At 47.4% G+C, this 13,165-nt stretch overlaps 1 protein-coding gene across 2 annotated transcripts in view; it reads left to right on the top strand.

Annotated features, from left to right (window-relative positions):
* LOC139406698 (ligand of numb-protein X 1) overlaps nucleotides 1-13,165 on the top strand; it is a 76,041-nt gene that overhangs the window by 15,364 nt on the left and 47,512 nt on the right. The window contains exon 1 of one of the 2 annotated variants that reach the window (XM_071149619.1): nucleotides 298-917. The exons of the other annotated variant lie outside the window; for it this stretch is intronic. Coding sequence (XP_071005720.1) covers nucleotides 826-917 — 92 coding nt within the window. The 5' untranslated portion in view covers nucleotides 298-825. Of the gene's footprint in view, nucleotides 1-297; nucleotides 918-13,165 lie in introns of those variants that run through there. 2 annotated transcript variants of the gene reach the window in all.

The raw sequence follows: 13,165 nt of genomic DNA, 5'->3' as shown, positions 1-13,165 counted from the left end.
TACACATGTAGGTAAGGTCTTTGGAGCGATCAGACCAATCTGCTGCCACTCATCTTTAAGGGGGAGGGGTTAAGAGTCAGCCGACCAGCGTATGTGCAGGCAGGAGGAGGTTAATGCAGTAGCTGTGTGTGAGTGCGAGGGGGAGAGGGATTGTGACCAATCAGAGAAGCATCGGGTGCCCCCCCTCCCCCACCCTTGGTTTGGTCTGCTCCATCTCTCCCTCTCAGTGGTTCCTGCTGCAGTATAAGTCACAGGCTGCGCTGTTCCCACTGACACATACACGGAGGGAGACACACACACACACACACACACACTCGTACGAGCGGAAATCCTCTTACACGTCGCTAGCAGATTAAAGCCTGCACATCTCAAATCATATTCCAAATGTGCCACCTTCCCCTGGGTATCCTCCCTCCTCTTCCTCCTCCTCCTCCTCCGCCTCTTCATCCTCTACCTCCGCAGGACTTCTCCTCTACTTCTGTTGCTGCTTCTTCTTCTTCTTCATCCGCTGGCAGCTGGCCCACTCGCCTCTGCGGCTGAGATGACCACACAGCCTGCCTGAGGGAGAGAGAGAGAGACAGGAGGAGACAGAAAGGAGAAAACGAGGGAAGGGGGAAAGAAAGAAGAGAGGGAGTCATTTCATCCTGAGAGCTACTCTGAAGAAAGAAGGGGAAAAGGGAGAGGGTCAGCACGGCCAGGCTCGGAGAAGAGGAGGGGGAAGTGGAGGAGGAAGTCGGGGTGGAGAGAAGAGAAGAGCGCTCCGGTGCAGAAAGAGAAAGAGAAAAGAGAGAAATAGAGCGAGAGAGGGCTGACTGTGTATCAACCATGAAAGCTCTACTGCTGCTGGTTCTACCCTGGCTCAGCCCAGCCAACTACACTGACAATGTGGGCAACCTGCACATCCTCTACTCTGAGCTGTGAGTACTGTACCACTGTCCCACTCAGCATAGACCTGCTGCATCCATTCACTTCCATAACATCACTCCATCACTCCCCTTCACCAACGGCCCATACAGCCCTGTAGTGTGTGTGTGTCTGTGTGTGAGCGTACATGCGTTTGTGTATGCCTGTGTGTGTGCGCGTTTGCACGCATGTGTCTGTGTGTGTTCTTTTAATCTGACTACAAAGAGAGTGTACGGCGCTATGGCCATTTGTGGGGTTATTGATTTGGGTAGTGGCCATTGGTTGCCGTGACAGCGGGATGCGGTTGACATGACAGATATAGAGGTTTGTGCAGACAAGGTCTGTTTGGATGTTCCAGGGTAGCACTGCAGCATGGCAGCACTCTCATCAGGACTGCAGGATGTGTGTGTGTGTGTGTGTGTGTGTTTACTGTATGTATGTGTGTGTGTGTGTACTGTGTGTGTGTGTGTGTGTGTGTGTGTGTGTGTTTGTGTGTGTGTGTGTGTGTGTGTGTGTGTGTGTGTGTGTGTGTGTGTGTGTGTGTGTGTGTGTGTGTGTGTGTGTGTGTGCGTGCGTGCGTGCTGTCTATTGATCAGTAACAAAATGTGTACCTGTGCATGCCTGTTGCTAAACGTTTTGATTGTCTCTGTATGTGTGCGTTATTGAGTTGTTTGTGAGGTTTTTAGATGTGGAGTACATACCTTTCGATACCTGGGTGCCCGTTTGATTCCTGCTTCATTCTACATGTTCACTGTGTGAATGGCCATATTCATGAGGAGCACTCCAGGCAAAACAAAGAGCAAACACTCGCTATATCCACACAGAGAACACAGGCATCGCTACAAACAACACAACAACACAGACATTCACATTCACATTCACAATGATTCAGAAAGATAGATACACAGATAAAGACGATAACGACAAACAACACCCTCTGGGGGGAAGAAAACACTCCCAGAGACCATTCATTCAGTCATAGTTCATATGAAACACTTTGACACCATGGCAACAACCGTCTCATCCAGCCAGCTGTACTCTTCATACCGAGGAGCAGGTGACGATCTCGCCTCCTTCGTTCCCTTGGCTCAGATTCTCATTTTTGAAAATAGACACCATCCTCCTGAAGTAGCCTAAACACGTATTGTGTCTGCATAGCGACTGTTCGTTTTAATTCTAGGTTTGTGTGGTGTGTGGAGATGTGGGCTGTGCAGCTGAATCTTATTGGTGAAACACATTTCTGTCTGTGTGTTTCTAAGTGTGTCTATATCGGTTTAGTCTTTCTGAGCGGGAATGCAGTTTGACTATGTGGCCATTCGTTCTCTACGTAGTCATTTTTAGTCTGAGTCTTTCTGGGAATAGTCTATAGTGGTCCTTTGTATGTGTCTCTGTCAGTGATATTGGTTATATTCAGTAGACTCATTTGAAGCCTGGGGCTCACAGATCTATAAGCTGGGATCCTGCTATCCTCTCCAGTCCCCGCCAGTCTGACGGAAATGTCCCATTATGCTGTGTGAATACAGGGAACAATGCAAAGCTTTACAAATCCTCCCGTTCCATTATGAGGATCCTTTATTGAGTGGAGCTTTAGCTCCTGCAGACACTCATATCCCATATTGGACAGCCATGAAACCTAGAGAGATAGGGGGGAGGGGAGAGGGGAGGGAGAGAGAGGGAGAAAGAGAGAGAGAGAGATGGCTAGAGAGAGAGAGAGATGGCTAGAGAGAGAGAGAGAGAGATGGCTAGAGAGAGAGCGAGATGGCTAGAGAGAGAGAGAGATGGCTAGAGAGAGAGAGATGGCTAGAGAGAGAGCGAGAGAGATGGCTAGAGAGAGAGAGAGAGATGGCTAGAGAGAGAGCGAGAGAGATGGTTAGAGAGAGAGCGAGAGAGATGGCTAGAGAGAGAGAGAGAGATGGCTAGAGAGAGAGAGAGATTGCTAGAGAGAGAGAGAGATGGCTAGAGAGAGAGCGAGAGAGATGGCTAGAGAGAGAGATGGCTAGAGAGAGAGAGAGATGGCTAGAGAGAGAGAGAGATGGCTAGAGAGAGAGCGAGAGAGATGGCTAGAGAGAGAGAGAGATGGCTAGAGAGAGAGAGAGATGGCTAGAGAGAGAGAGAGATGGCTAGAGAGAGAGCGAGAGAGATGGCTAGAGAGAGAGCGAGAGAGATGGCTAGAGAGAGAGCGAGAGATGGCTAGAGAGAGAGCGATAGAGATGGCTAGAGAGAGAGAGAGGGGGAAGAGAGGTAAAAAAAAAGAGGAGAGGAGGAGAGAAGGGAAAGGCGAGAGAGGTGAGGGAGAGGAGGGGATAGTAAAGGAGGAGAGGAGAATGGAAATAGAAAGCAGGGAATAGAAGAAGAAGGGCAGAGGAGAGGAGAGAGAGCAGGGGAAATAAGAGGAGACAGGAGGGGATAAGGTCACTTCCATCTGTCCATCCATGCGTATGGCTGCCTTAGCAATGGGAGACTGAGAGGCTCATTGGGAGCACACTCAGTATGTGGGTCATTGCAATGAATGATTGTTTGTAAATACCACGAGTGCTTTCTATCCTCTCCTCATGTGTGTGTTTCTGTGAGTGTGTTTGTGTGTGTGTTTCTGTGAGTGTGTTTGTGTGTGTGTTTCTGTGAGTGTGTTTCTGTGTGTGTTTCTGTGTGTCTGTGCGCAGTGCTGTCTCTGTGACGGGGCTTTTGCTGATTGTGGCATGATAGAGAGGGAAAACAGGAGCGGACATGGTGTTTTTCTGGCTGGCTGGAGAGCAGTGGCACACCATTCATCTTTATCCAGTGCCCTGACAGCCAGGAGCCTCCCTCTGTCTGACCATCATCTCATCTCTCTCACCCTCTCTCTCGCTTGCTCATACTCTCTTCTCCTCTCGCTACGCTTTTCTCTGTGTCTCAGTTGTCGTGCTGCATTTCCCTGTTTCCCACAAAAGGGATTTCATTCTATGAGAGAAATCATATTGTAATATATTGTAAAATCAAATGATATTGTATTTGTCTCATGCGCAGGTGCTCTTTCCCAATGATGCAGAGTTAAAAATACGAACATTTAAATGTGTGTGTTATGTGTGTATGTGTGTGTGCGTATGCGTATGTATGTGTGTTTGTGTGAGATTGTCAGTGCGTGTGAGTGTGTGGGTAGATTCCTGCGAGTGTGCATAAATGGTATCTTGCACATTCACACACACATAGTATACACAGCACAAGCAGGGGAGAGAGAGAGAGAGAAAGAGAGAGAGAGAGAGAGAGAGAGAGAGAGAGAGAGTTGCTCCGTAATTAAATCTGGAATAAGGTTACCCCACTTATCCTCCTTCAGCAACAACCAGCGCAGCACTGGCATACACACAGGAGCACCTATGTCATTTATCCCCATGTGTCCCTGTACATGCAGTACACACACACACACAAAATACATAAACACTGCATCCACTTACCACCCCTTTTGCAAACATACACATAATCCACTCTCTTTTTCCATAACACACACACACGCTGCCACGCACAAACGCTGCCACGCACACACGCTGCCACGCACACCGATGTCTCACCTCTCACCCAGCACACACGCCCTCTACTCCCCTGATAATCACAGTGCAGTGCTATAGAACGTTAATGATTAATCTGCGTTCATTTCTGGGGCCTGGGCTGACTTGTCTTAAACGCTATGATTAACTTAGCTTCCGTCCTTTCAGCCTGAATCTCCAAAGCTCGACGCAGAGAGCTGTGGCGTCCCAGACGCTTTCCGCATGGACACATCCTAATGGGATCAGCCCGCCACCCGGCCACAGAGCAAGGGATCTGAACGATAAGAGGCATTTGTTGATTCCAGGTCCAACCCATCCCCAGTCAAAGACATACAGTACCCCGACTACCCATTGCTAGTCGACTACCATCCTGGTCCATCTTAGCCCAGTGGCAGGGTGGAGGGCTGGCTTCACTAATTAGACTTTTGTTGGGATTAAATATGAATCATTTTTCTGCAGCTCTTCATCTCAGCGCGTCTATCAGGCTGGAGGCAGAGGAGAGCAGAGGAGCGGAGGGCAGAGTGACAAGGCTATGGTTAACGTCAAGCCAACAGGCAACTTCTTCTCCTACTAGACGTCTTATGCTTATATTCTTAACTTTCTCTGTGGAGACTGTTAGTGAATGGTGCTCACGTAGCATGCGCAAAACACATTTTCTTTAGCTATTCACACCTTACCATATGAACATGCGGTATACATGGATGAAAAGACAACTGTGGTGTGTGGAGCCCCCCCCCCACCCCCCCCCCAGACAAGTGTAAAGGACACACTTTAAGAGAGATACAGTGTACTGCATATACACACGCACACATGCACACAGAGGCACACACACATACAAACATACACACACAGGCACACATTATCACTGGGCCCATGTGCACAAGAAACACACACAAAAGCAGTGATTAATTATTTACATAATAATTTATTCATGAGAGGAAGAGAGCAGAGGGTCGTCTTTGTGACTTTGAGAGTCTTCTCCTCTAACTAATTTCACTGTATTCATGCAGACATGTTGAGCAAGGCCCGCGGGTCACACGCTTGGAGGACATGGGGGAGGCGATGGAGATTGTGAGGTTCGAGAGATGCAGTTTGTTTGCAAGTCAGCACTTTCAAGTTTCAAGTTTTAATGTCACGTGCCCAAGTATAGTGAAATGCCTTTCTTGCAAGCTCTAAACCCAACAATGCAGCCATCAATAAGGTAGAACAAAAACACTCAAGATATAGAAATAAGAAGAATACGAGAATGTAAGAAGCTATGTAGAGGTTCAGTTCCAATATCATATTTACAATGTGCAGAGCTACTGGAATGACAAAGGCAGATATGCATAGTGGTAAAAACATGCATGAGAGCACTAGCTGTTCCGGATGACTGTTTGATCACGCTCTCCGCAGCCGATGTGAATAAGACCTTCAAACAGGTCAACATTCACAAGGCCGCCAGGCCAGACAGATTACCAGGACGTGTACTGCGAGCATGCACTGAACAACTGGCAAGTGTCTTCACTGACATTTTCAACCTCTCCCTGTCCGAGTCTGTAATACCAACATGTTTCAAGCAGACCACCACAGTGCCTGTGCCCAAGAACACTAAGGTAACCTGCCTAAATGACTATCGACCCGTAGCACTCACATCTGTTGCCATGAAGTGCTTTGAAAGGCTGGTCATGGAAAGGCCCACTCCAATTTGCATACCGCCCCAACAGATCCACAGATGATGCCATCTCTATTGCACTCCACACTGCTCTTTCCCACCTGGATAAAAGGAACACCTATGTGAGAATGTTATTCATTGACTACAGCTCAGCATTCAACACCATAATACCTTCAAAGCTCTTCAATAAGCTAAGGATTCTGGGACTAAACACTTCCCTCTGCAACTGGATCCTGGACTTCCTGATGGGCTGCCCCCAGGTGGTAAGGGTAGGTAACAACACATCCGCCACACTGATCCTCAGCACAGGGGCCCCTCAGGGGTCCCCTCCTGTACTCCCTGTTCACTCATGACTACACGGCCAGGCACGACTCCAAAATGTTCTACAGCTGCATCATTGAGAGCATCCATTGGTTGCATCACTGCCTGGTATGGCAACTGCACGGCCTCCGACCGCAAGGCACTACAGAGGGTAGTGTGTATGGCCCAGTACATCACCGGGGCCAAGCTTCCTGCCATCCAGGACCTCTATACCAGGCGGTGTCAAAGGAATGCCCTAAAAATTGTCACAGACTCCAGCCACCCTAGTCATAGACTGTTCTCTCTGGTACCGCACGGCAAGCAGTACTAGAGCGCCAAGTCTAGGTCCAAGAGGCTTCTAAATAGCTTCTACCCCTAAGCCACAAGACTCCTGAACATCTAGTCAAATGGCTACCCAGACTATTTACACAGCCCCCTCCCCCCCTTTTACGTTGCTGCTATTCTCTGTTATTATCTATGCGTAGTCACTTTAATAACTCTACCTACATGTACATATTACCTCAATTACCTCGACTAACCAGTTCCCCTGCACATTGATTCTGTACCAGTACCCCCTGTATACATAGGCTCGCTATTGTTATGTTACTGCTGCTCTTTAATTCACTGTAAGGTCTACTACACCTGTTGTATTTGGCGCATGTGACTAATAACATTTGATTTGATGTGAGTAAGTGTGTGTGTGTGTGTGTGTGTAAAGTCAGTATAAATGTGTGTGCATGTTATGTGTGTGTTGGAGTGTCAGTGTGCGTGAGTGTGTAGAGAGTCCTGTGAGTGTACATAGAGACAGTGTAAAAATATAAATCAAATAGAAGGGTCAACTAGTCCACGTAGCCATTCTGTTAGATATTAAGCAGTCTTATGGCTTGGGGATAGAAGCTGTTCCGGAGCCTGTTGGTGTCTGACTTGATGCACTGGCACCGCTTGCCGTGCGGAAGCAGAGCGAACAGTCTATGGCTTGGGTGGCTAAAGTCTATCATGTTTTTCCGGTCCTTCCTTTCACACCGCCTGATATAGAGGTCCTGGATGGCAGGGAGCTCTGCCCCAGTGATGTACTGGGCTGTCTGCAACATCCTCTGTAGCGTTATGCGATCGAGGGCGATGCTGTTTCTATACCAAACGGTGATGCAGCCTGTCAAAGTGCTCTCAGTGGTGCAGCTGTAGAACTCTTTGAAGATTTGAGGGACCATGACAAACCTTTTCAACCTCCTGAGGGAGAAGAGAGCCTGTTGCGCTTTCTTCACAACTGTGCGTGTGTGGACCATTTCAATTTTTTTTGTGACCGCGAGGAACTTGAAGCTCCACTGCAGCCTGTCGATGTGGATGGGGGTCTGCTCGCCACCCCCGTTTTCTGTAATCCACAATCAGCTCCTTGGTTGAGGGAGATGTCCCAGCACCACACCGCCTCCTTGCAGGCTGTCTCATCGTCGCCGGTGATCAGCAAACTTGATGATGGTGTTGGAGTCATTCGTGGCCATGCAGTCGTGGGTCAACAGGGAGCACAGGAGGGGGGAAAGCACACACCGCTGTGGGGCCCCCGTGTTAAGGGTGAGCGTGGCGGAGGTGATGCTGCCTACCCTTACTACCTGGGGTTTGTCCATCAAGGAGTCCAGGGTCCAGTTGCCGAGGGAGGTGTTCAGCCCCAGGATACTAAGCTTGGTGAAAAACTTGGAGGCGAAAATGGTGTTGAGCTGAACGCTGAGCTGTAATGATTGAACAGCATTCTCACATAGGTATTCCTCTTATCTTGGTGGGTGAGGGCAGTGTGGAGTGGATCTGTTTATCGATCTGTTGTGGCGGTATGCAAATTAGAGTGGGTCTATGGTGTCTGGGATGATGGAGTTGATGTGTGCCATAACCAGCCTTTCAAATCACTCCATGATTACAGATGTGAGTGCTACAGGGAGGTAGACATTGTGGCATGAAGCCGTGGAGTTCTTGAGAGCAGAAAGGATGGTGGTCATCTTAAACCGTGTGGGGATTACAGACTGGGACAAGGAGAGGTTTTATTCAATATACTGTGTTCATTGGGTGGGTATGCATTTTGCAGAACGTGTGTTTGTTTGTACATGTATACTATACTTTAGTACTGTAGTATTCTACTGCCTAGCCGTATCGTAAAATAATGACACATACTGAAGAATAACAAGGCATTCATACTATCCTGTTGAATAGGTCTTTGGTCTGCCTGTTTCAGTGTGCCTTTGGTCTGCCTGTATCAGTGTGTCTTTGATCTGCCTGTATCAGTGTGTCTTTGGTCTGCCTGTATCAGTGTGTCTTTGGTCTGCCTGTATCAGTGTGTCTTTGGTCTGCCTGTATCAGTGTGTCTTTGGTCTGCCTGTATCAGTGTGCCTTTGGTCTGCCTGTATCAGTGTGTCTTTGGTCTGCCTGTATCAGTGTGTCTTTGGTCTGCCTGTATCAGTGTGTCTTTGGTCTGCCTGTATCAGTGTGTCTTTGGTCTGCCTGTATCAGTGTGTTTTTGGTCTGCCTGTATCAGTGTGTCTTTGGTCTGCCTGTATCAGTGTGTCTTTGGTCTGCCTGTATCAGTGTGTCTTTGGTCTGCCTGTATCAGTGTGTCTTTGGTCTGCCTGTATCAGTGTGCCTTTGGTCTGCCTGTATCAGTGTGTCTTTCGTCTTCTTGTATCAGTGTGTCTTTGGTCTGCCTGTATCAGTGTGTCTTTGGTCTGCCTGTATCAGTGTGTCTTTGGTCTGCCTGTATCAGTGTGTATTTGGTCTGCCTGTATCAGTGTGTCTTTGGTCTGCCTGTATCAGTGTGTCTTTGGTCTGCCTGTATCAGTGTGTTTTTGGTCTGCCTGTATCAGTGTGTCTTTGGTCTGCCTGTATCAGTGTGTCTTTGGTCTGCCTGTATCAGTGTGTCTTTGGTCTGCCTGTATCAGTGTGTCTTTGGTCTGCCTGTATCAGTGTGTCTTTGGTCTGCCTGTATCAGTGTCTCTTTGGTCTGCCTGTATCAGTATGTCTGTTGAGCTGCATCCTGTTCTACAAGGTGGATATATCCCCTCTGCTGAATTTCTCATCACCACTGGACGTTCCATATGAGTGGCCAGACCAGAGACACTGGAGTGCAGCCATCTCTGAGACAGGGACAGAGGGAGAGAGAGAGAGAGGAGTGAAGGGCAGAGGAGAGGAAAGCAGAATCTAGTCTAATCTGTCATGTCAGTGATTTGATGCCCTGGCTGCCTCTTGCCACGCCCCTAGCTGAGCTGGTGTCACGTCACCCAGCACCACCGGCCACTAGGGGTAACAGTGGCTGCCTCTTGCCACGCCCCTAGCTGAGCTGGTGTCACGTCACCCAGCACCACCGGCCACTAGGGGTAACAGTGGCTGCCTCTTGCCACGCCCCTAGCTGAGCTGGTGTCACGTCACCCAGCACCACCGTGATACGTACAGCCAGGTCACCCCTGATACAAGTCAGTATTCAACATCCATCCATGCCTGAGGACGTCGTGAGATGACATGGAAACCGGCCACTAGGGGTAACAGTGAGCGTTGTTACCTTCGGGTAGGTTTCTGTTTTGTGAGGGTGTTGTGGAAGGGGAGATTGGTGTAAGCATCTGGTGTCAAAGGTTGCATGTTCAAATCCAGCAATAAAAAGTAGTTTTTGAGATTTCTGTTTAAAGCCTTTCCCAAATCTTATAATTTACCTTGACCGTTCGGAGTTCATGCCTGAACTTAACTCTAACCTTAAAAAATTGGCATTAATGCCTAAACTTAATCTTAAACACTTCAAAATGTGATGTTTGGAACAACTTCAAAATTTGTTTTATGAAAACATGAATGAGACCGTGAGAGCTCGTTGTAGCACGTTGTGTGGACCGGGAAACAAACAGGGACACCACCAGGGACTAGGGACCAGTGCCCAGCGTAACTACGGTATGGCGCTGCAGGGATAGTTGCCTTGTTTGGACAGGCTGACCAACCCTGAACAGGCTGGTGTAGGCATGGGTCCGAGAGCAATACCCCCACCCCCACCACCACCCTCAGACCATGTGACCATGTGAGAAACGAGACCATAGAGAGGAGAGGCGCATTGAGCACTATGGGATACCAGCAGAAAGAGCACACAGGACCCATGGGATGCACTTAACAGAGGTTTATATAGGAGTGTTGTTGCATACCCAGGATAATAATGTATACACACACACACACGGACACACAGTGTTGCACATACTGACAAAGTGCCAGATATGTGAAATGTTTTGCGTGCTAGGCTACTCTGGCGCTGTATTAGTAGCATATGAGGGGAAAGTAGGCCAACCACAAACAAAAATACAACATAAATTGAAGTTAGTAGGAGATTACAATCTACTGTTCATATATACTGGACTAGCATACATACAGTGGGGCAAAAAAAGTATTTAGTTAGCCACTAATTGTGCAAGTTCTCCCACTTGAAAAGATGAGAGAGGCCTGTAATTTTCATCATAGGTACACTTCAACTATGACAGACAAAATGAGAAAAAAAATCCAGAAAATCACATTGTAGGATTTTTAATGAATTTATTTGCAAATTATGGTGGAAAATAAGTATTTGGTCAATAACAAAAGTTTATCTCAATACTTTGTTATATACCCTTTGTTGGCAATGACAGAGGTCAAACGTTTTCTGTAAGTCTTCACAAGGTTTTCACACACTGTTGCTGGTATTTTGGCCCATTCCTCCATGCAGATCTCCTCTAGAGCAGTGATGTTTTGGGGCTGTTGCTGGGCAACACGGACTTTCAACTCCCTCCAAAGATTTTCTATGGGGTTGAGATCTGGAGACTGGCTAGGCCACTCCAGGACCTTGAAATGCTTCTTACGAAGCCACTCCTTCTTTGCCAGGGCGGTGTGTTTGGGATCATTGTCATGCTGAAAGACCCAGCCATGTTTAATCTTCAATGTCCTTGCTGATGGAAGGAGGTTTTCACTCAAAATCTCACGATACATGGGCCCATTCATTCTTTCCTTTACACGGATCAGTCGTCCTGGTCCCTTTGCAGAAAAACAGCCCCAAAGCATGATGTTTCCACCCCCATGCTTCACAGTAGGTATGGTGTTCTTTGGATGCAACTCAGCATTCTTTGTCCTCCAAACATGACGAGTTGAGTTTTTACCAAAAAGTTATATTTTGGTTTCATCTGACCATATGACATTCTCCCAATCTTCTTCTGGATCATCCAAATGCTCTCTAGCAAACTTCAGATGGGCCTGGACATGTACTGGCTTAAGCAGGGGGACACGTCTGGCACTGCAGGATTTGAGTCCCTGGCGGCGTAGTGTGTTACTGATGGTAGGCTTTGTTACTTTGGTCCCAGCTCTCTGCAGGTCATTCACTAGGTCCCCCCGTGTGGTTCTGGGACTTTTGCTCACCGTTCTTGTGATCATTTTGACCCCACGGGGTGAGATCTTGCGTGGAGCCCCAGATCGAGGGAGATTATCAGTGGTCTTGTATGTCTTCCATTTCCTAATAATTGCTCCCACAGTTGATTTCTTCAAACCAAGCTGCTTACCTATTGCAGATTCAGTCTTCCCAGCCTGGTGCAGGTCTACAATTTTGTTTCTGTTGTCCTTTGTCAGCTCTTTGGTCTTGGCCATAGTGGAGTTTGGAGTGTGACTGTTTGAGGTTGTGGACAGGTGTCTTTTATACTGATAACAAGTTCAAACAGGTGCCATTAATACAGGTAACAAGTGGAGGACAGAGGAGCCTCTTAAAGAAGAAGTTACACGTCTGTTAGAGCCAGAAACCTTGCTTGTTTGTAGGTGACCAAATACTTATTTTCCACCATAATTTGCAAATAAATTCAATAAAAATCCTACAATGTAATTTTCTGGATTTTTTTTCTCATTTTGTCTGTTATAGTTGAAGTATACCTATGATGAAAATTACAGGCCTCTCTCATCTTTTTAAGTGGAAGAACTTGCACAATTAGTGGCTAACTAAATACTTTTTTGCCCCACTGTACATACTGCATGACTCCCGTACATATAACTATACACCCACACACACAGGCCTCTAATGTCACAGTGAATAGGACAGATGTAGAATTCACCTACAAGTCATCTGGAGCCTTAGGCTGTCCATGACTTTTAACATTGAAGGTTCACACATTCACGTTCAAACACGCATGCGAAGTGCTCACACATACAAACACGTATAACAACCTCCACATACCTCCACATATCTCCACAACCTCCACATACCTCCCCTTATAGCTAATTGTGTTTTTCTTCACATCAATTAACGCAGACATAGGTGCTGGAAAGAATGATACATGCACAATTCCCACTGCAGTCATTCTTAGCTGCCATGGTTTTTGCCTTATATGCTTACACTGACTGAAGCACTGACGATTGCTGGAATTTGCATGAAATACAACGTTTGGTGTGCACATTGCACTATTGAGATAGGCTTCTTCAGCAAAGCCTTTTTATGTAGTGGAGCTGCCGTGATTGTAGCGATCTCAGAGCCAGCAACGCTCCCAAACCGAGGAGGAGAGAATAAATCTGACAGAGAGAGAGACAGAGTTACAGAGGTGGAGGGAGAGAGAGTAGGATAGAGCATAAAGGACGGAGGGCGAGTGTACAAAATTGAGAACAGGATGGAGGAATAGGAGACGAAAGAGAGAGGAGTACAGAGAACAGAGAGAAAGACTCTCGGGTTGGTTGAAACGCGACACTCATGCAATGACTGCTGCATCAACGTCCTTCCTAGCTGATCATGTCAGGTCATGGCATTGGCTGATGATCTGACTCTGGTATTGATTGGAGAAAA

This window comes from Oncorhynchus clarkii, chromosome 4 (genome assembly GCF_045791955.1).
Source record: "Oncorhynchus clarkii lewisi isolate Uvic-CL-2024 chromosome 4, UVic_Ocla_1.0, whole genome shotgun sequence".
Lineage (NCBI taxonomy): Eukaryota > Metazoa > Chordata > Actinopteri > Salmoniformes > Salmonidae > Oncorhynchus > Oncorhynchus clarkii.
This window is presented reverse-complemented; position numbering and strand designations above follow the sequence as displayed.